General features: G+C 41.5%; 1 protein-coding gene across 1 annotated transcript in view; it reads left to right on the forward strand.

Annotated features, from left to right (window-relative positions):
• LOC141497215 (uncharacterized) overlaps positions 1–17,133 on the forward strand; it is a 61,013-nt gene extending 43,880 nt beyond the window's left edge. Inside the window, exon 6 of the mRNA XM_074199862.1 lies at positions 344–17,133. Coding sequence (XP_074055963.1) covers positions 344–2,220 — 1,877 coding nt within the window. The 3' untranslated portion in view covers positions 2,221–17,133. The remainder of the gene's footprint in view (positions 1–343) is intronic.
• The last annotated feature ends 5,585 nt before the right edge of the window (positions 17,134–22,718 follow it).

Below are 22,718 nucleotides of genomic sequence, written 5' to 3' on the forward strand. Positions count from 1 at the left end.
AAGAGGAAGCAGAGCAATGAGGTGAAACATTCTCAGCAAGTGAAAATTTCCCCAAGGAAGCATTCTAATAAATTGAGATGGCATGAATATAACTATTGCAAAAATTTCAATCTAGGACCAGTAGGTTTTTCACAACCTAGAATAGGAAAGAGTCCCAATAATTGTTATACACAAGGAAAGAGCTTCAAAGTGTGTTCAGACTTACGAGTACGTAATGCAATGTATCCAAATAAGGTGTTTTGTAAGTTTAATGAAGGTGAAGAGAAACTTTGTGACTATAATGAATATTGGAAGGCCTTTAGGAACAGATCAGAACTTACTCAATATCAAGCCATGCATATAGGAGAGAAATCTTACAAATGTAGTGAATGTGAAAAGGCCTTCAGGTACAGATCAGAACTTTCTCAACATCAGACAATTCATACTGGTGAAAAACCTTACGAATGCAATGTGTGTGGGAAGGCATTCCGCCTGAAAGCACAGCTGAAGCAACATCAGAAAATTCATACTGGTGAAAGACCTTTTAAATGTGATGAATGTGGAAAAGCTTTCATTCAAAGCCAAAATCTTAAACAACATTATAGAATTCATACTGGAGAGAAACCTTTTGAATGTAATGAATGTGGAAAGGCCTTCACTCAGAGGATAGGACTTATTCAACATCAGAGAATACATAGTGGTGAGAAACCTTATGAATGCAATCAATGTGGAAAGGCTTTCCGTCTGAGAGGAAAACTCAGCCAACACCAAACAATTCATACTGGTGAAAAACCTTTTAAATGTGAGGAATGTGGGAAGGCCTTCATACAAAGCCAAAATCTTAAACAACATTATAGGACTCATACTGGAGAGAAACCTTATGAATGTAATCAGTGTGAGAAAACTTTCAGCCGGAGAATAGGGCTTTATCAACATCAGAAAATTCATGGTAGTGAGGCATGTTATAAATGTAATGAATGTGGGAAGACTTTCAGATATCTGACAGAACTTACTTATCATCAGAAAAGCCATGCTGATAGGAAACCTTATGAATATAATGAATGTGGACAGGCCTTCACTGAGAGAAAACAATTTATTTCACATTATCCGCTTCATAATGGAGATAAGCCTTATGAATGTAATGAATGTGGAAAGGCCTTTGGCCAGAAAAAGGAACTCAATAGACATTATACGATTCATACTGGAGAGAAACCATATGAATGTAATGAATGTGGAAAGGCCTTCCGCCAAAGAATGGGACTTACTCGACATCAGACAATTCATACAGGTGAGAAGCCTTATGAATGTAACGAATGTGGAAAAGCATTCAGTCAGAAGATAGGACTTAGTCGACATCAGACAGTTCATACTGGTGAGAAACCTTATAAATGTGGTGAATGTGGGAAAGCCTTCCGCCTGAGTGCATTGCTTACTGCTCATAAGAATATTCACACTGGTGAGAAACCTTATGAATGTAATGAATGTGGGAAAGCTTTCCGACTGAGAGCATTACTTACCACACATAAGAATATTCATACTGGTGAGAAACCTTATGAATGTAATGAATGTGGGAAATTCTTTCGTTTGAGGGCACTGCTTACTGCACACAAGAATATTCATACTGGAGAGAAACCATTTGAATGTAATGAATGTGGGAAGGCCTTCCGTCAGAAGACGGGACTAACACAACATCAGACAATTCACACTGGAGAGAAACCCTATGAATGTAATAGATGTGGGAAAGCCTTCCGGCAGAGAATAGGACTTACTCAACATCAGACAATTCATACTGGTGAAAAGCCTTATGGTTGTAATGAATGTGGAAAGGCCTTTCGCTTGAGAGCAGAGCTTACTCAACATCAGACAATTCATACTGGTGAGAAACCTTATGAATGTAGTGAATGTGGAAAGACATTCCGCCAAAAGGCAGGACTTACCCAACATCAGAGAATTCATACTGGAGAGAAACCATATAAATGCAGTGAATGTGGGAAGGCCTTTAGCAGGCGGGTAGCACTTACACAACATCAGACAGTTCATACTGGTGAAAAGCCTTATGAATGTAATGAATGTGGGAAGGCCTTCAGCCAGAGGATAGCCCTGTCTAAACATCAGACGATTCATACTGGTGAGAAACCTTATGAGTGCAGTGAATGTGGGAAGTCCTTCCGCCTGAGAGCACAACTTACACAACATCAGAGAATTCATGCTGGTGAGAAACTTTATGGATATAATGATTGAGGAAAGGTGTAGTTCCAAAGTCAATAACATACTCAACAATTATTTATGCTGTGAGGCAGGGTGGTGTCAGTTGAATCAATCAGTCACCCTACTCTATTTCACCTTCCTTAAAAAATTATCAATATAATTCTCCAATCCTGATACTTTGATTAATTGAAAACTTCTCTGTTGAATCAATCTGGCATTAAACTAGCTGCCAAAAGTTTTTAATCAGTTTGGAAGTGGGGCAGCTAGGTGGTACGGTGAATATAACACCAGTCCTGGCGTCTGGAGGACCTGAGTTCAAATGTGAACTCAGTCACTTGACACTTATTAGCTGTGTGACCACTTAACCCCAATTGCTGCAAAAAAAAAATCAGTTTGGAAGGAATAAAATTCAGTGGATGAAATGACATGATGTTTGTTAAATGGGAAGTTTATTGGGATTCAGTCATGGACTGTGGGTCTTGATAAAATGGCAAGCCAATTCTGAATCTGGATTTTTAGGTTTAGGACATCTTATTGAGGGAAACTGCTTTGACCAAGACCCTGAGAATGACTTCAGAGTGGGAGGAGAGACCCTCTATTTCCTTTTTTCCTTCCCATTAACCAGAAAAAGGCCTCATGAACTTCCAAAAAGTTGGAAGATTTGTGACTTCACCAGTACCCTAACCAGAAGCCTGAAATAACAGAAAACAACATCTACATCATAAGACTTACCTAGACATACTGAAGAATGACATCTTCAGGGCTCGACAAGGAGCCTAAGGAGACACTTCAGCCGGACACCATAAAAGGGTAGGGGAGAACTTCTAGCAAGCAGGAGCTGTAAGTTACTGTTTTGCTACATGTGCATTTTAAGCTTGAGCCCACCCCTCCCTGAACTCTGCCTTTGTGGGAAAGTATGTCCTCAACTTGGTGGAGCGTTTTATACCAAGTCTTCTTATTCTACTACTTTCATAATTAGCCCTTTCTAAAAGCCAATTAAAAATAGCTAATTTATATCATCTGTTAATGGTCAGGGAAGAAACCCAGTGCTGGCTCATGAGCAGTGGTATTGGAGTCTTACAGCCCTTCCATATTATCCCTGTAACCCTCTGGTTAAGAGGTAGCCAGCAGCCTTTTGGGGACTCCATCTGCCAGTATAAGATGACAGGTATTCTGTCATGGTTATTAAAAGAAAAGCAGTACACAATGACTGTGGGAAACCCTTCTTCAGGGCACAGAACTTACTGAAAATCAGTTAATCCTATTGGAGAGAAACATGCTAAATATAACAAATAGAAGAATTTTAGTCAGAATTTTGGTCCTTTATTGAAAAGTAGAAACTTGAAATTTTAAATGAAGAAAAGTTATGCCTACTTTCACTCTGTGGCCAATCCTCTTCTGCCCTTCCTAACCTCTTTGACTCCCACCATTCATTTGTAATACAAATATTACTTAAATACTTAATTTGAGAAAATCGAAGCAATAAACTAGCTGTTCACAGTCTAAAAAATTTCTGAGAATTCTCATCTTTCCAATCAAGAGTTGTTAACCCAACTTGAAAAAGATCATTTCTCTTTTGTGCCTTTATTCCAGTCTCCTTCCTACTCCAGTAGCCATCCCCTATTATCTTTACTACATCATCATCTGATTCAGCTGATTCTTTGTCACTTCCCTCAGTTCATTAAATACCATCTTTTCACTTAGCCAAGTTCACTTCCTTGGACTCCTATTCAATGTCTCTCTTCTTCACTCCATATCTCATCAGTTGTTATGTTTACATCATCTCTTCTGTCCATATCTTCTCTCCATTTGAAGCACTGCTAGCCTAATACAGGACCTCATTGTATTTCTTGGACTGTTCTAGCAGCCTTTTAGTTTGATTTCTGTCTTCCACACTACAATTTATCCTTCCCAGAACTATTAAAATTAACTTTCTAAAGAACAGAACTGATCATATTAGTCACTTACTTTAAAATCTTCAGTGTTTTTCTGTTACCTCAAAGATAAAATACGAACAACTCTACAGCTTGACATTTGAAATCTAATCCCAATCTGAATTCTCCATGACTATGTTTTTTGCAAATCTCAACCCATGCCTTGAATTTACTTTTTTCCAGTATTTTCATTTGTCTGAAGGCAAGGGGTTCTTAATGTTTTTGGTGAAATGGATCAGTTTAAAAGTATTGAACCTTATGGAACCCTTCTTAGAATACTATTTTTTTAAATGCTTAAAATAAAACTCATAAAATCACCAAGGAAACTAATATTGAAATAAGATGTATCTTTTCCCTCACCAAAATTCATGGACCCATTGAAATCTATATATTGTGGGCCCTATATTAAAAATCCTTGATCCAAAGGAAGCTTGTCTTGAATTCCATTTCTTCTAGAACTTTCATTTACTTATGTATAAAATGTTGTGTTGAATTTTAAGTTCCTTTACAGAAGCCTTTAAGACTTTGAATTCTCTTTATATTTCCAATATTTAGCCTAATGTCTGGCTCAAAAGAAATGCTTAGTAGATATCTACTGAATTGAGTAGATTAATTGAATTTCTGAAATACAGCTTCTCACCTTTCTCTTGTGTCTCCCCATTTACCCTTCTCACATAGCCCCCACTTCCACACCTTCCCAGTTTCTCCAAGGCTCTCAATGTTAGTGACTGACCCAATCAGTGTACCTGTAGAGGAAGGACATGTTCAGCAGGACATGAATAAGAGTGAAATCTCACATGAATTTCATTTCTACTTGGCAAGTCATGAGTACTGATTAAACAAGAGGGCAAAAGGTTCACTGAAGACATTAGAATTGAAATCCAGGGTCAAGACAGTGAAGGTAGGAAAATTAGACCATCAGGGAAAGGCAAATGACTGGGTCATGATCAGGATAAAGAACAGGTTTAGGTGGAGTGAGGCAAACAAAATGAATTAGAATTCCTATTAAACTTTAGACGTTTGACCTCATAATTATCCCTGGAAACTGATGAAATTAAACTGTGACTAGAATGCAACTTTGCATTGGATACTTTACTTGAAAGAAGCAGGTAAAATGATTTGCTTTATGCCTATGTTAAGAAAGTTGGGGGAGCTGGGACCAGTTTGGTGGTGCAGTAGATAGGGCATCAGCCCTGGAATCAGGAAGACCTGAGTTCAAATCCCAATTGTCTCACCAAAAAAAGAAAATGTATGTATGAGGAATTTCAGGAACAGGAAGAGAGAAGCCTAGTGGAGAGCATTCAGGTGAAGAAGATGGACAAACCAAAGTCATTGCACCAATGAATCAACATCCCCTGGACAGAAAGAGAAAATTGGTGGGGAACTTAAATTATCCAGACCTGTGCTGGAACTTTTTCTGTCAAATAATTTACCTTAATAATAATTTCATCTTATAATAGATGGAGAAGGAAATGGTAAACCACACCAGTATCTTTTTATTTTTATTTTTCTTAGGATTTTGCAAGGCAAATGGGGTTAAGTAGCTTGCCCAAGGCCACACAGCTAGGTAATTATTAAGTGTCTGAGCCCGGATTTGAACCCAGGTACTCCTGACTCCAAGGCCGGTGCTTTATCCACTACACTACCTAGCCACCCCACACACCAGTATCTTTTGCCAGAAAAGCTCAAATAAGATTGTGAAGAGTCAAACAAACCTGAAAAATGACAATAGGTGGGGAAACTGGTAGGGAGGTGGGGAGAGAAATACTGATTAGGATTTGATTATAAAAGGAAGGATGTGATGAGAACTTTGGGGCAAAGTCACTCCTACTCCTTGGAGTTTGTGGTCAAATTCAAGTAGAAAGGAGGAGGATACTAACCCATCCATAAAGATCCCTTTGGCCTCATGTTAACTTCAAATACCACATGTTCTACTGTGTGTTAACATTTTGTTAAATATTTCCCAGTTCCATTTTAATCTAAAGCTGGTGGCACTGTTTGGCATATCTGTAAGAGAATGAGAGGAAAAGCAATTAACAAAGGTTTGCTTGATGCTAGGCAGTGTACTGAGTCCTGGGACTAATAAAGGCAAAAAAGCAGTCCCAGCTCTCAAGGAGCTCAGTCTAATGGCAGAGAAAATATACATATCACAAGTATGAAGCTAGCATACCAGATAACAGGAGTCAAAAGATTATGAGGACACAATTTAATAGTGATAAATACAAAGTTCTACACTTGTTTCTTTTAAAAATATCATAGACAGATACAAGAAAGGAAGAATTTCCTTGAAGAAGCACCTAGGTTTTTTAAATTAAAATTTTATTTTCAGTTCCAAATTCTTTTCTTTTCCCCTCCCTCCCACCTACTATAAAGGAAAGAACAATAAAGCTCTTTACAAAAATGTATTGTAGTTATGCATAACAAATTCTTGCATTAGCCATTGCTAAAAGAGAAAAGAAAATTGGTGCTCTGAAGCTATCACTTCTCTGTTTGAAGGTGGAGATCATGTTTTATCATGAATCCTTTGAAATTGCAACTGCTGATGTTCAAAAGAATTCCCATTGTTATTGTATAACTCACTTCACTTTTTGTCATTTCATACAAGTCATCCCAAATTTTTCTGAAATCATCCCCTTTTCAGGGATGTCTTGTAAACAGCATATTGTTGGATTCTGGTTTCTGATCCATCTTCTATTCTCTTCCATTGTATGGGTGAATTCACCATATTGATGAATTAGCAATTCATTATGACAGCTGACTATTTCCCTCCATCCTATTCTCTTATGATTTCCTTGTCTTTTTTTACTTTTTTCTCTCCTCAAGAATCTATTTCTAACTCTTCCCTTAATCTACCTTCACCCTTATTTTCTTCCCTTCCCTTTAACTCCTTTCCTTCTTCTCTGTTAGTTAAGATGAATTTATATACCCTACTATATGTATTGTGTGTTATTTCCTCCTTTAATCAGTTCAGATGAGAATGAAGTTCATGTGTTAAACCATTCCTCCCCTCACTCTATTATAGAAACTCCTTGTCCATCCCATAGCTCTGGACTTTTTATCAGGAATGTTTGGTAGCCCTTTATGTCATTCCCCTTTCTATAAAATTACTCAGTTTTGCTGGGTAGCTTATTCTTAGAAACTCAGATGAAGCTTAGATCCTTTGTCTTCTGAAATACCTATTCCAAAGTAAAGGAATATTGTCTTCTTTCAAAGTAGTGACTGTTAAATTTTGTATAATCCTGATTATGACTTATCAGTGCAGTATTTTGATCTTGGTGTTTCATTCATTTGGTGACTGGTGGATTTTTTCCATTTCTACTTTGCCCATTGGTTCTCTATTAATTGATTGATATGAGCTCTTAGTTATTGGAGCAGTCTTATGATTTCTTGACATATATCTGGGCTCTTTTTTTGTTGTTATTGTTCATGGCTTTCAGGTTATGCCACTGATTTTTAAAGTCTTCCCTCTCAATCTGTTTTTCAGTTCAGTTGCTTTTTTTTTTTTAGGTTTTTGCAAGGCAAACAGGGTTAAGTGGCTTGCCCAAGGCCACACAGCTAGGTAATTATTAAGTGTCTGAGACCAGATTTGAACCCAGGTACTCCTGACTCCAAGGCCAGTGCTTTATCCACTACGCCACCTATCCACACCTACTTTTTTTTTTTAAACAAAACAGTATTAGTGGATAGAGTACCAGGCCTGGGATGAATTCAAATTTGAGCTCAGACATTTAATAGCTATGTGACTCAGTGTAAGTCACAACTGTTTGCCTCAGTTTCTTCATCTGTAGAAATGAGCTAGAGAAGGAAGTAGCATACTGCTCCAGGCTCTTTGCCAAGAAAATCCTAAATAGGGTCATGAAGAATTGATCACAACTGAAATTACTAAACAACAACCACACAGTTGAAGAAATTGAATCAAGTAGAACTTAAGTGATTTGCCTAGAGTCACACATCAGTCTGAGATAGAATTTGAACTCAAGTCTTCTTAACTCCAGGCCCAGTGCTTTTATCCACTGCACCACCTTTTTCCTATAACATAGTCCATATTTTCTTAGATTTTTTTTCAGACTTTACACTATTTTTTCGTGTCTCAGTTTCCATTTGGTCAATTATGATATTGAAGTGTTTTTTTTCCAGTAAAGTTTTGTACATTTTATTCTAAAATGTTAATTATCTTCCTATTTTCAATGGTTTTTATTTAATTTTTAAAATATTTAGCTCATAAAAACTTTAATTCTTTTAAGAATTCTGGTTGAATTTGTGTTAAAATAAATTTTTCTTTGAGGTTTTACTTGTAGATATTTTTAAGATATTCTTTTTTTGTGTGCCTTGAGCTTCTGTGTCACATTATGGTGGGGATTCCTTTTTTTTAATTTGTTCATTCTTCTAACCTTTTTCTTGATTTTTTACATTGTTAGTGTAGTGCTCTGGTCCCTTCAGGTGAAGCTCCGGTAGCCTGAGCTTCTGACCTCTTACTCTTTTGGGGGACCTGTAAGCTTTCAATACTCCCAGAGTGGTGTGATCCAGGCAGAGGTCAGTTCTCTGCAGTCCTGATCTATAAGTTTCTGGCCCAGGACTGGGTTAGTTGAGAATTTCTGTAGACTGCTTCTGCAGGTTCAGAATGACTGAAGCCTATCACCCTTGTGCTCTGGTACCCCTGCCCTGGTTGTTCCCATCCTTGGCTTAGTTGTTGGGCTATGAGTGTAGAACTTATTCCCTATTGGTCTGCTCTTGGGATCAAAGCCATATAGTTTCTGCAACTTCTTCCTTATTAAGTGTACTGACAAGGCTCACTTATCTGACCACTCCACTGCTGTGAATCTGTGAGCAGGAACTGGAGAGTGGTCAAGCTTTCCTATGGCACTTGTTCTTGCACTTAGCACAAGGTCAGTGATCCTTTGGAATCTCTTTTGGTCCATGGCCACTGGTACACTTCTTTCTGGACTTCCTCTTGTGTTCCTAACCAGACTCCATCCCCACCATCCTCAGACATCTCTTGTCTCCCTAAGCTGTGGTTAGAAAAAATGACTAACTTTTTCTTGATGTTTGGATCAGAATTCATATGGGTGTATTTTTAGATTATTGTGGAGAAAGAATAGAGGCAAGTGAGGCTTACTTGCTTCTTCTCACTCTGCCTTCTTAACTCTACTGGGCTTTATCAAGAGTGGTATGATATTCAGAAAACAGCAGTGACCATTTTACTTTACCATTTATGTTGACTTACCATTTACTTTACTTTACCATTTACATTAACTTGGCAGTTCCAGGAATCTCATTTTAGCATCATCAGAGACAAGTTAGAAAACATCCGCTGGAGGAGGATGGGGGAGGTCTTTGAGACTGTGGCATGATATAAGCAATTGAAGGAAGTTCAACTAACAAGATGACCAACTATAACTTCACCTTGGAGTGGTTTTTCACTATCTTGTGCACAAGGTTATCAGGCAAAATTCAATATTTTATATGGTGCAGTTGAAAGAGCACTAATGGCACAGGAACCCAGATCAGTGCCCTAGCCCTACAATTTAATACCCAATGTCATTTGGGCTCCATGGATCTCAAATGCCTTATCTGCAGAAGTGAAGACCTTGATGCTTTGAGATCCCTTCTAAGTCTTTATGAGCCCATTAACTGGGAATATTTAACCACAGAGAGAGAGACATCATAGCTTTCTCCAACTTTCAAAATGTTTCACTACAGAGGACAGGTCGAAGAGCAGTTCCCTTGGCCTAAGAAAGATATCACTAAACAAATAGAGCAATTTGGAAGCAGAATGGAAATGTTGGAAGGATTGGTGACTCTCCTTGCTAAAAAGGGACTTCGAATGAAGGACAAGGACAGAAATTTGGGTTATATCCACAGTTAGTGCAAGTGATGTAGAAGAGAGACCAGCAAAAGAGGCTAAAAAAGGAGTAGTCAAGTTGGAGAACTAAGAGAGGTTGACTTTGGCAAGAAGGATCACCCCTTCATCCGGGATTGCAGTGAGGTGGAAAGAGGATGTCAAGGGGTTACTGTCATTGGGTGTGCACGTACCAGATGGATGAGCCACACCTCCCAACTCAATTGACGTAACAAGATGTACTACACCAGTAACTTCATAAGATAAGACTATGTCTCTGAGTTATAGAATCAATCAAAAATGTAAGCTGTTTACAAAATTGGATGAAAAGAGAATCATACAGGAAATGTCTTGTGTTTGTGGACCTTGTCATGCACTGTGGAGCTTGGATAAAACAACAAACCAGTTACTCATTCAGAATTCCAAAAGCAGACCAGACTGATGGACTAGGGGTAGATTAGTTACAACCAACTGCTTGAGGGAAAAGTCTTGGGAAAGAGTCTCCAACTCTTCCTTTCCTCCCTCCCAGAGGGAATATTTGAGTTTTTTGAAAGGTTGGAAGATTTGTAGTTCTTGAGCAGCAGAGTTTGAAAGTAGTGACAGTATTGGAAACCAGGACAAATTAGACTCTGTCAAGAAAAACAGCTTCAGGACCTTGCAGGGGTTCAGAACCTCAGAGTCCACATAAAACTACCCACATCATTATTACATCCCATGTGTTGTGATTCTAAGTGAAAGTAAGCCCAGGTGAGATGAAAACGGGCACAATCCACATGACTGAATCCTGAGAAGACACCAAGGAAAACTCTCAATGAAAAGTTGTTTGATGTTGAATAGAGTTCATCAAATCACTTGAAATTTTAAATGAACTATAGATAGAACAATGATAATTGATGAGAGAATGCAAGGCTGCTTTTGCTTCACTTTTGAACCAGTAAGGGGCCAAATATAAATAGGTAATAGAAACCTTAATTCACATGGGGATGAAATGGGGGAGGAGAGGAGATGATATAACACTTCATCAGTAATATAGGTAAGAGCAGATGAGAGAACACGTTGTTACTGAATCAAATCAGAGGTTTGAACAAGACCTAGATACCTTGATTCAATTAATTAAAGACTTGAGAATAAGTTTGAGATGGACAGGAAGTGTTCAGACTGATTGGGGAAACTTAGTCATTTTCTTTGGACTGTCTACAAACCATCAAGCCCGTTCAAACCTGACACATTTGAGCAAGCTAAAAGAGTTTTTCAGGTAAACCTCTAAGTCATTTGAATTGTGGCTGCCCTCCACTCTTGACTGGAGGAGGATCTTCCGATCTTCCCATCACCATTCTTGCAGGATCCGCTCCAGGAGCCAAGGACAGACTAAATAAAGCTCTCCCGAGAGCGCTTCAGACACACATTCCACCATATTAATGGAAACCATGGTGAGGATTCTTGCAAGAAGATTTTCAGGAACCATGAGACGTTGCTTTGGTCTTTCCACTGGACTCAATATATAATTGTGGGAGAATATATCACAGACTTTGGAAAAAATGTTGGTTTTTTTCAGGCTAGACAATGGGGTTATGTGACTTTCCCAAGGTCACATATCTAGGTAATTATTGCATGTCTGAGGTCAGATTTGAACTTGGGACCTCCTGACTCCAGGGTTGGTGTTCTATTCATGGCACCACTCGGCTGCCTCCTGAAAGAATGTTTTGTACCGATTTAGAATGTATTTCTAAAATCTATGGCTGATTAACAGATAGTCAACTGACAGTCATGGTGAGAATAGTATCTATTGTAGATGATGAGCCCCATCACTGGAAAAGATACACTCTAGTCTTTCTGGGACTTGTAGAGCCCAGAAGGAGGGGAATAGACACTTTATGGGGCCTAACTCAACAGATAAAGTAAGAGTTAGGCTCGTCACATCAGAGCACAAGCTTTGTTAGTGCCAAAAATAATCACCATGCTGACAAGCTATTAAAAAACATTGTTTTAAACTGTTTATGAATATCAGTTATGTTCAGATGGTTGAGGGTTCCAGGTAAGTCTGAAGTTATGCTTCCATTCAAGTTTCATTTATGAAATTCTCAAATGAAATTTGAAGATTTGAGTTTGTGCCAAAAGGGATTGACCAGAGCACTTGGCCTGTAGTAAGGAAGACTTCAGTTGAAATCCAGACAGACATATACTGACTATGTGACCCTGGGCAAGTCACTTCACCTCTTTGCCTCGGTTTCCCCATCTGTAAAATGAGGATAATTATAGCACCTCCCTCCCAGGGTCATTGTGAAGATCAAGTGACGTCGTTGTAGAGTGCTGAGCACAGTGTCTGGCCCACAGTAAGCATTAAATAAATGTTAGCTATTATTAGTTGTCTATTATCTAAATTATTGTTAAACTGTAATAATATGTTGCATAATCTCTACCATTTTATTATATGATCCAGGCTCTCTAATTTCCACAATTTCTAGGGGGAGGAACTTCATCTTGAATCAGAATCAGAAACTGTTTGTCATCATAAAATAACTGCACAAATATTAAGTAGCATTTACATAACATTTCAAGGTATACAAAGTACCGTCCGTGTTAGCTCAGTCCTGGGAGGCAGGGGCTGTGAACATCCCTGTTTTATAGAGGAAGAGACTGAGGTGGGGGTCCAGATGACTTGGGCAGAGTCATATGGCTATTATTTACTTGATGCTTCCGCATCAGTGTAGAGTTGGTTGAATTCACATGGTTACCATCAGCTGAGCTTTGACAATAAACTTTGCATCTTCCTTAATGCTAGTGCCTTCCCTCTCTGCTGAGTTATCTCGTAAATCCCTTGCTTGTAGCCAGTAGTTTGGATATTCCTTCCCTTTTAGAGTCAGAGCTTCTTGAGGGCAGGACCAGTTTTTCTTTCTTTGTATCTCCAGCTCCAGGCATCGAGTAGCATTTAATAAATGTTTATTAACTTTTGATGCCACTCTGGTGCCAAAAAACAAATCTATATGACTCAGCCAGTTAGATTATAGGACTTTGACAGCACTGTCAAAGAAATAAAGGAAACTAAGGGTAGCTTAGTGGCCCTGGAATCAGTAGAACCTGAGTTCAAATGTGACCTCAGACACTTAATAACTACCTAGCTGTGTGACCTTGGGCAAGTCTCTCTTAACCTCATTGCCTTGCCCCCCCCCAAAAAAAATCCTGGTTTTACCCAGTATCTGTCAGCAAAACTGATAACTTAGTTGAAATGGATAAATATGTTAAAAATAGAAAATCACAGATATATTTTTAAGTAATTAAATACCATGAAAAGAAAATGAATAGATCATACAAGAGTGCCCCAAGGAAAAAAGTTATAGAACCAGGATTTACAAATGAATTCTCTCAGACATTCAGAAAGCAATTAACTCCAATGTTGCATAAAGAATTCAAAAAATAGAAAAAGAAGGGACCCTTTCAAATTCTTTCAATAATACAAATATGGTCTTGACAAATAAGCCAGGGAGAAAGGGGAACAAAGAAGACGACAGGCCTATATTGCTAATGAAAAGTGACATAAAAATGTTAAAGAAAATCTACAAATAGTATTCCACAACATATTACAAAGAACATATATTATATGCTAGCAGGATTTGACATCAGTTTCTTTAAAATCTGACATCAAAAAATAGGACCTGGATTCAAATGTGACCTCAGACACTTAAAAAAAATTTGTCTAGCTGTGTGACCTTGGGCAAGTCACTTGACTCCACTGCCTTAAGTAAGAAAAAAATAGTAAAATCTGACATCAATAGATTTAAAGACAAAATCAAAATGTTAGAAAGCATGAAAAAAATGAACTTTTCCTTAATATGGTCTCACTTATCTAAAATCAAGAGCACACATATTTAAAGTTAAAAGGCATTTTCAATAAGATCAGAAACAAGGCAAAAATATTCATTATCTTTCCATGCTATGGAAATGCTTGTTTTATTCCATAAATTAAAAATAAAATAAATTTGAAAGGAAAAGGGGAAAAGGGTCTGCTGTCATCACTTTTGTTTGATATAATGCTAGAAATGCTAAACATGACAAGAAAAAAGAAATTGAAAGATGTGCATAGGCAAAGAAGAAACAACTACCACTTTCAGCACATATGATGGTCTATCTAATGAATTGTAAGGAGTGAAATAAAAGTTAATTGAAATTATTAAATTCAGCATGGTTGCAGTATATAGAATAAGTCCACATAAATCATTAGCATTCTTAAATCTACCGACAAAACCCAGCAACAAGAAATAGAGAAATTCCATTCAAGATAAGTACAAAATATGGGGCAGCTAGGTGGTGTAGTGGATAAAGCACCAGCCCTGGAGTCAGGAGTATCTGGGTTCAAATCCGGTCTCAGATACTTAAAAATTACCTAGCTGTGTGGCCTTGGGCAAGCCACTTAACCCCATTTGCCTTGCAAAAACCTAAAAAAAAAGAAAAAAAGATAACTACAAAATATTTTTAATCTATCTACCTACACATACCTAGAAACTATGTATAACATACAGCTACAAAATACTGTTTATAAAAATAAAGATGGATCTCATTGGAAAAATTAATTTTTTCTTTGGTCTGACAAGGTAAAAAGGACAATGCTACTTAATTTATTCAGTGATATACCAGCCAAAGAATTAATTTCATAATGCTAGAAAAAGTAATAATGAAATTCATCCAAAGGAATAAAAAGTTAAGAATTTCAAGGGAAGCAATGACAAAATGGAAAAGAAGGGGACTTTGTATCAGTTATCCTTGAATCGGTTTAGAAAAGGAATGAACACGTTAGGGATAGGACGTACAGAAGTAAACGGTAGCCTGGTATCCAAGCATACACATCAGCTGCTGGGGTAAAGATTCACAATGTGACAAAAACTGCTGGTGAACCTGGAAGGCAGTCTGAAAGAAATGAAGTGTAGACCATAGCTCACAGAACAAGTGCCACATGGATAAATGACTTAGACAGAAAAAAGTAACATAAACAGAGAAATAAAGAAATTAAACATAGGTCCATGGATAGGGGAAGAATTCTTGACCAAATAAGGGATGGGATGATAGCAGATAAAATGGACAATTTTGACTATATAAAATTAAAAAGTTTCTCCCAGAATAAAAGCAGTGCAGTTAAAATTAGAAGTGAAACAGGCAACTGGGGAAAAACATCTTTTCTGTAAGTTTTTCTAATAAATCATTATGAATACTTGTCATGAAGGTTTTCATTTTTAAAAATCTTCACAGTGGGAAGGTGGAAGGGGGATAAAATAAATGCTTGCTAATTGAAAATTTGAATTACATTTAAAAACATTGATTGAATTCTCAAGGTCATAGCCCATGCAGCTCCTTTTCATTCATTTCTTGCACCATAGTTTTTAAAAACTTATCTGGAGGGAAATCATTTTGATTTCATCTGATAAATTCAAGTTTTTTTTAATGACAAAACCTATTGTCAGCCTTTACTGTTGCTTTGTAAAGTGATACATTTGTTCCAACAGTATTTTTGTAAATATTTTAAGTGTTTGTGGTGTGTTCTGAGAATTTCTTGATTCTCTTCCTCCTTTTTGACGTAGTATCAATTTTATTTTAGCTTCTGGTGTTAGTAATCCCAGTCTGAAACACTGTATGGGTTTCTTTTTGGACTAACTATTGTCATCCATTTTGCTATGCCAAAAGTATGGATTTCATAAGTTGATTGATATATTCTTTTCATTATGGTTTTACTTTAGGATGCAAGCCAATCTCTAACATATACAGCCTCCACTTTAATCTTGAAAAGCTTTGGTTTAGTCTATCTTTCCTGGACACCAAAGTATATGTAATCTTAACTTCTGCAGCCTACCTTTTAGCTCATCACTCAACCAAAGCTGCTCTTTCCAAAGTTACCAGTGATCTCCAGTGGCCTTTTCTGAATGCTCATTTTTCGTGCTCTCTCTGCAGCCTTGGATACAGTTGACCACTCTCTTCTCCTTGATACTCTTTTTTTCCTAGACTTTTGTCACTCTTCATTCCGATTTTCCTCATACCTATCTTTACTGCATCCTTAGCCATCTTTTATCTACTAACAAGCGGTGTCCCCCAGTGCTTTGGTCTGGGGCCTCTGTTTCTATCTTATTTAGTTTGATGTTCTAGCTAATTATTAGCTAATATAGATTGAATTTTATCTCTGCTGATGATTCTCAGATCCACTTTTGTAGATCTAACCTCTCTCCCGAAGTGTCTCACATCTCTGTCTACAATCTGGGTATCTCAAATTGTGTATCTGGTAGATGTCTTAAACAAAACATGTCCAAAATTAAACTCATTCTCTTTTTTCTCAAGCCCTTGCATTGTCCCAAATTTCCTCGACCTAAAGATGGCACCACCAACCCTCAGTCTTCCAGGCTCATGGTCTAAGGGTGATGCTTGACTTCTCTCTCATCCCCCATATTCAATCCTGTTGATTCTATATTTGTAACATCTCCTCCCTTTTTTTCTCTGACACTGCCACCACTTTGGTCCAAGCCCTCAACACTTTGTACCTAGACTATGACAATAGCCAACTTAGGTCTATGTGCTTCAAGTCTGTCCCTACTCTAGGCCACCCTCCACTGAGAGGAGTCAGAATGATCTCCCTAAAGGGTAGCTCTGACTCTATCAACTCTATTACCACAATTCAGTAGATCAATGATTCCCTGTGACCTGCAAGTTCAAATATAAAATTCTGTCTGGTGTTCAAAGCTCTTTATGACCTAGTTCCTTCCAACCTTCCAGTCTTTTTCAATCCTACTCTCCACTCCCCTACACTTGCAATCTAATGACCATTTTCACTTGTGGCAGACACTCCTTTGTCTCCAGGCATTTTCTGTGACTGCTCTCCACGCCCTGAACATTTTCCCTCCCCATCTCTGCCTCCTGGGTCCCCTGACTTCCTTTAAGGTCCAGCTAAAGTCTTACTTTCTTCAAGAAGCCTTTACCAGACTTCCTTAATCTCAGTGCCTTCCTTCTGTTGCTTATATCCAGTTTATCCCATCTATAATCCCTATGTACATAGTTGTATGCATGTAATCTCCCCATTAACCTGTGAGCTCCTTGAGAGCAGGGACTGTCTTTTCCTGTTCTCTGTACCCCTAGTATTTAGCCCAGCGCCTGCAAATAGAAGGTGCTTAATAAATGCCTGTTGACTGACTGGTATTCTTCTCATTACATAGGGTGGAAAGCTAAAGTCGGTGAATAGGAGACCTAGTTCCTCCTCCATGGCTGGGCCCCACCTTGGTAGGTGGCAGCACCACTTGTTGCAAGCTCTTTCCTCAGGTCGGTGACTTTCTCTTTAATCAAAGATTCTCTCCACTCTTGACTCTTAGGGATAGGTTTCCCTTTAAACCTGCCAAGGTGTGGAGGGGGAAGAACAATAGAATAGAAACTCCTCAGAAATATCAGTCTCTTGTATATAAGGACAGTGGGGGTCTTGAACGGGCCTAGAACACCACCCATAGCATCCCTCCCAAGAACATATTATCTCCTCTAAGAGATGTGTGATGGCGTATAAGGGAAGTGCCTTGAACAGACACGGAGCATGATCAGTGCTGCACTAACGCCATGCTGGAGAGAAAGAAGGCTCTTTGATTAGCTGGAGTCATTCAAGCACCTCCCTCAGTGTCCCATCATTCTTGAGGCTGGGCTTCCTAGCCAGCACGGTACTGATGACCCGAGGAACAAAAGCAACTTCTGAGGGACTTTCAGGTCCCACCTAGTTTGGTGGTAACTGAAATGGGCCCTTCTGGCATTCAGACCACACATGGACATGACCTCCGAGGGATCAGTGCTGTAGAGGAATTGAGCTATTTTGAGCCCAATGACTCCACCAACTAGAGACTGAGGTGTTAAGAGGTAAGGGCAGTTATGTTCCCATGGAGTTAGGGAAAATGTTTATATGTTTGTCTTTGATCTTTAAAGTAAATATCCCTTTGCTAAATTTGAGGGATGTTAAGTGATTAAATAGAAATGGGCGTGCTAGTCACTGGCCTCCTAATAGAAGAAGGACATCCAGTATTCATCCAGCATATGTTCAACCAGTATCAGATCTCACAACCCCTGAAGAGGAAATGCAGCAACCTGGCCCTGAGAGAATGAGGCCAGAGCCAACCATCTTAAATCTTGGTGGTGTTGTTTGTCCTTTGATCTTGAAGGGTGCCATGATATTAGGGAGGTGATGCCATGACATGCAAGTGAACTGGGTTTAAGTGAGGGAGGGCTAGGTCTCACTTTCTCCTCAGGATTCATCTGGGCCCAGTGGCAAGATAAAGCTAAAGATCAGGATGACTGGAGACATCAAGTGTAAGATAGAAAGAACTGTTTGGAACAGTTAGTCATGCATGAATGTTCTGCATTCAGAGGGTATCAAAGCCGGGCTTAGAATCAACAAGATGAGAAGAGAAATGGCACAATGAGAAATGAGTTTAAAGACTCCTGCCATTACAGTCAGAAGGCTGTCTTCTCAGTCTTACCAAAATTACATCTACCAATGGTGAATTTCAGAAGACAATTTCTGAGCAACTCTTGGCATTCCCTCAAATGGTGGAGTTACTATACTGACTTAATCAAAAAATTATAAATAAATTTAAAAATCAGAATAAAACAAATTATAGTCCCAAAATATTCCATTTCACACAGCAAATTACACTGCTTACAATTTAGAGCAAGATATAGTCAATTGTTTTTTTTGCAAAGGATAGATGACTTGCCCAAGATCACACCGCTAAATATTAAGTATCTGAGGCTGGATTTGAACTCATGTCCTCCTGACTCCAGAGCCAGAGTTTTATCCACTGTGCCACCTAGCTGCCCCAAGATATAGTATTAAAAATAAAAACTGGCTGCTATTACATTTAAACCCCTCAAGTAGAAAAAAAAATCATCAAAACCAGGGGCTATTTGGCGAATGCTACGTTGGTTCAAAGACATTATTTTTAAACAGTATTCCAGGTCAGTTTCCTATTTCCATAACCAATATTCAGACGACACATGAATCCTTTCTGTGTTGCATTGTGTTCTGCTCTAGCTCCGAATGCGCTGTACCTCCGTTGGGTAACTGCTGCTATTCTCAGAGTGGACTTCACAAAAGACTCATTTACCTACTTTTTCCAAACGGCTCCCTTGTCCTCCGCATGTTGATGTCGCCCACCTCCAGAATGTACAGTGTAACAAGGTCTCACCGCGATGAGACTTGGCAAAGTAGCGGGTTAATCTGGACCCGGCAGACCACAGCCGTCTGCCGGAGAATACGCCCAGCTACAACCAGCGCTTTTACACAACGGGCCCCCAAAATCAGAACCCAAGGAATTACGGACGTACTGCTAACAAAAACAAATCATTTAAAATAGACACTCAAAATAAAGTTTTTTGCTAGTCACATGACACTGATGTAGTGGAATGCATTTTTTTTATTTTTTAGTTTTTGCAAGGCAATGGGGCTCGGTGACTTCCCCAAGGCCACACGGCCAGGGCATGGTGGAGTCTGGGGCCGGGTTGGAACCCAGGTCCTCCTGCCGCCCCCCAGTGGAATGCATTTCTGAATTTCTCCTAGAAAACGCCTTTCCTGCCCCGATTTTGCATTCGGAGACCCGGGTAGACTAAAACAAGCGCTGAGCGGGCCAGGCCACGCTCCCCTCGCGCGTGACCCGGGGGTCTCCACGGACGAACCCCGGGGGGCGCCTGCTCCCCCCAGTCTCGCGCCAGGCGGCGGCCGAAGCGGGGCGCTCCCGCCCGAAGCGGGGCTCCTGCCCGAAGCGGGGCTCCTCCCCGAAGCGGGGGGCTCCTGCCCGAAGCGGGGCTCCCGCCCGAAGCGGGGGTCTCCGGGGGCTCCCGCCCGAAGCGGGGCTCCTCCCCGAAGCGGGGGGCTCCTCCCCGAAGCGGGGCTCCTGCCCTCGCCTCGGCTCCGGGTCCGAGAAAATGGCGCCGGGCCCCCCGCGTCGTGTCGCGGGGTGCAATGTTGGGGCCCCCCTAGACTGAGCGTCTCCCGGGGGCGGCGCCCCGGGCCCCGAGGTAGGACGGGCTGGGGGCCGCGGCCTCGCCCGGATGAGGCCGGATCTGAACTCAGGGGCCCCCCAAGCCCGGGGTCCGGCCCCCACGGTTCGCCCCGCCCCCCGCCGCACTGAGCCACGCCCCCGGGGGCGGGGCTTGCCGCCCCGCTGAGGCTGCGCGCGCACTCTCCGCTCACGGCCCGGGTACTACACTTCCCAGAAGGCTTGGCCGGACCGGTCCCGGTGACCCAGGACGCCCGTGGGGCGGGGCCTCGGCGTCGTCCCCGGATTGGCGCTGAAAGCCCTGGGCGGAGTCTGGAGGCTGACGAGCAGCCAATCGCATGTGCCGAGGATGGCTTGTTCCCGCCTCCCGGGCCTCCTGACCCCTCTTGGTCCCGGGGGAGCGCAGGCGGGTCGCCCCTCCCCCGGGGTAGGACCTGTGACCCAGGAAGTTCCGCTCCGCTCCTGTGCGGCGTGCTGCGGGCAGCGCCCCCTGCAGGTGGGGGGCGGCAGGCTCGGTCTGCGCATGCTCTCCGCGGGCTCGGGGGGGGGGGGCCCGGAGAGCGCCCGCCCGCATGGAGGGGGAGCCCCGGGCCCGGAGCTGAGGCGGGGGGCGGCGGCCTCACCCGGCCTGCCTCGAGCCGCAGGAGGGGTCCGCAGGCCTGAAGCCCCGAGCCGGCTCCCTCGTGGGAGGCAGGACGGACGGGGCCAGCCGTGCCAGCCATGCCAGCCGTGCCAGGGCTCCTGCCGGCTGAACCGACTGCCCCAGGCCGGCAGCTCTGGCCCCGCGCGGCCCAGCCCCCGCCCCGCGTCCCGCCCTCGTTTCTCTTGTAATAACACCGGTTTCACCCGAGCCCCGACCACGGAGGTGGCCGGCGACCTCGGCTCTTTGCCAAGGAAACCCATGGTGGGCCCGGGGGCGCAGGCCGGGCAAGGGCGGCACCTCAGGGACCCCAGGCGGCACCGGTACCCTCAGACCTCCAACAGCCCTCATTGGCTTAAAACAGTTGGAAAACCCAAACTGTACGGACAGGCGGGCACCCAGCCGGACAGTCAGCGCATCCCTTCGCAGCCGCTTATCTCCATTTTAGAGAAGAGGAAACTGAGGCAGAGGAAGGCGGGCCACTTGCCTAGAATCGCCTGATCCGCTAAAACGGTCCAGGCTCGCCGGTGTGGGGCCCAAAACAGCCCCACCTGCCACAAGGGACGAGGCAGAGCTCGGACCCAGGCCACTTTATTAAAGGGTGCCTTCTAACCAAGTGGGCCTCACTCTTCCTCCTGAGAATTTGTATTGGGTTTGACGCCCAAATACGCAAAAGAACCATGGCAGAGAACCCAAATCCCAGTGGAGCGGGGCATCTCCACTGGCTAAACGGTCATAAAGTAGCCATAAGCTGGACAGGCCACTTCATAGATTAGGCAGCGAGAGATGGTACAGGCTATGCATCCTACCTAGATGGTCATAAGATGGTCACTGACTTAAAACAAATTGGAACCTTCCATGCAGTTGGCTTACCTTTGATACGTGCAACTTGGTCACCAAAAAAAAGGAAAAACAAAGGTGAAAGGCCTCTAGTTAGTTTCCTAAGATTGGGCAAGTGATCTTAGCATCTGTAGTTCATACCTCTGGGACCCAAGAAACAGAGCTTAGAATCATATCAGATTGATTGATACTGATTAGAATTTGAGTATGGGTCCTCACTCATTACATCAGCTTTCTCAGTGGTAGGTGCTGGAGATAAAGAACCATGAAGGAGCTTACATTCTAATGGGGGGAGAAAAACATACAAAAATAGAAACAAATGAACAAATGGAAAATAAGGGGAAGGATCTTCCTGTGGAAGGTAAAATTTTAGTTGGAATTTAAAGAAAGCCATGGAAATCAGTTGTGTCAACACACAATCACAGCTTCACAAAACTTACATGAAAACCAGGTTTATTACAAGAGAAATGAACATTCCTGTAGAACCCAGAATTCTCAATTCATACAGAAGTCTGCATATTTGTAACTGTAGGACTGTGGCAGGAGAAGATCTCCAGAAATCTCCACCTAAAGAGGCATGGCTTAGGATGGGAAAAAGATGTATAAAAAGTTAGAAAAGCACAACCCCCCCCCCCCCCGAAAGGGCACAGTAAGGGAATGGTAAAAGCCACATTCTGTTCCCTGGGGATTTGCTAGACCGTATAGAACAGCCCCAACTTCACAAGCCTGACTTCCCAGGCTGACTGCCACCTGTCTTGACTCCCAAGGATACACAGAAAATCCCTGCCTCCCCCACTGTCCTCCATCCTCTAGAGCTTTCAGAATTCTCATGGTCCTTTACCACTCAGCTGCTTTTTCCAGGCCTGCTCAGTCTGGGCTACTGGGGTGGGGAGATAACTGTGATTCCTTTGATTCAAGAACTCACCTATCTCTGACTCTAAGAAATGAGGAAGGTTTAGGCCTTAGCTCACATATTGCACAAATGTACAAGTTACCACAAAAACTCCACAAATTGCTCTCTAGAAAGGTTGGATGAGTTCACAGCTCCACCAACAATGTGTTAGTGTCCCAGATTTCCCACATTCCCACTCTTCCAACATTGATCACTGTCCTTTCCGGTCATAATGACCAGTCTGATAGGTGTGAGGTGGTATCTCAGAGATGCTTTAATTTGCATTTCTCTAATAAGTAATATTTAGAGCAATTTTTCATATGACTATGGATCTCTTTGATTTCATCAAATTGCCTTTGCATATTCTTTGACCTTTTGTCAAAGA

This window comes from Macrotis lagotis, chromosome X (assembly GCF_037893015.1).
Source record: "Macrotis lagotis isolate mMagLag1 chromosome X, bilby.v1.9.chrom.fasta, whole genome shotgun sequence".
In the NCBI taxonomy this organism is placed as follows: Eukaryota; Metazoa; Chordata; class Mammalia; order Peramelemorphia; family Peramelidae; genus Macrotis; species Macrotis lagotis.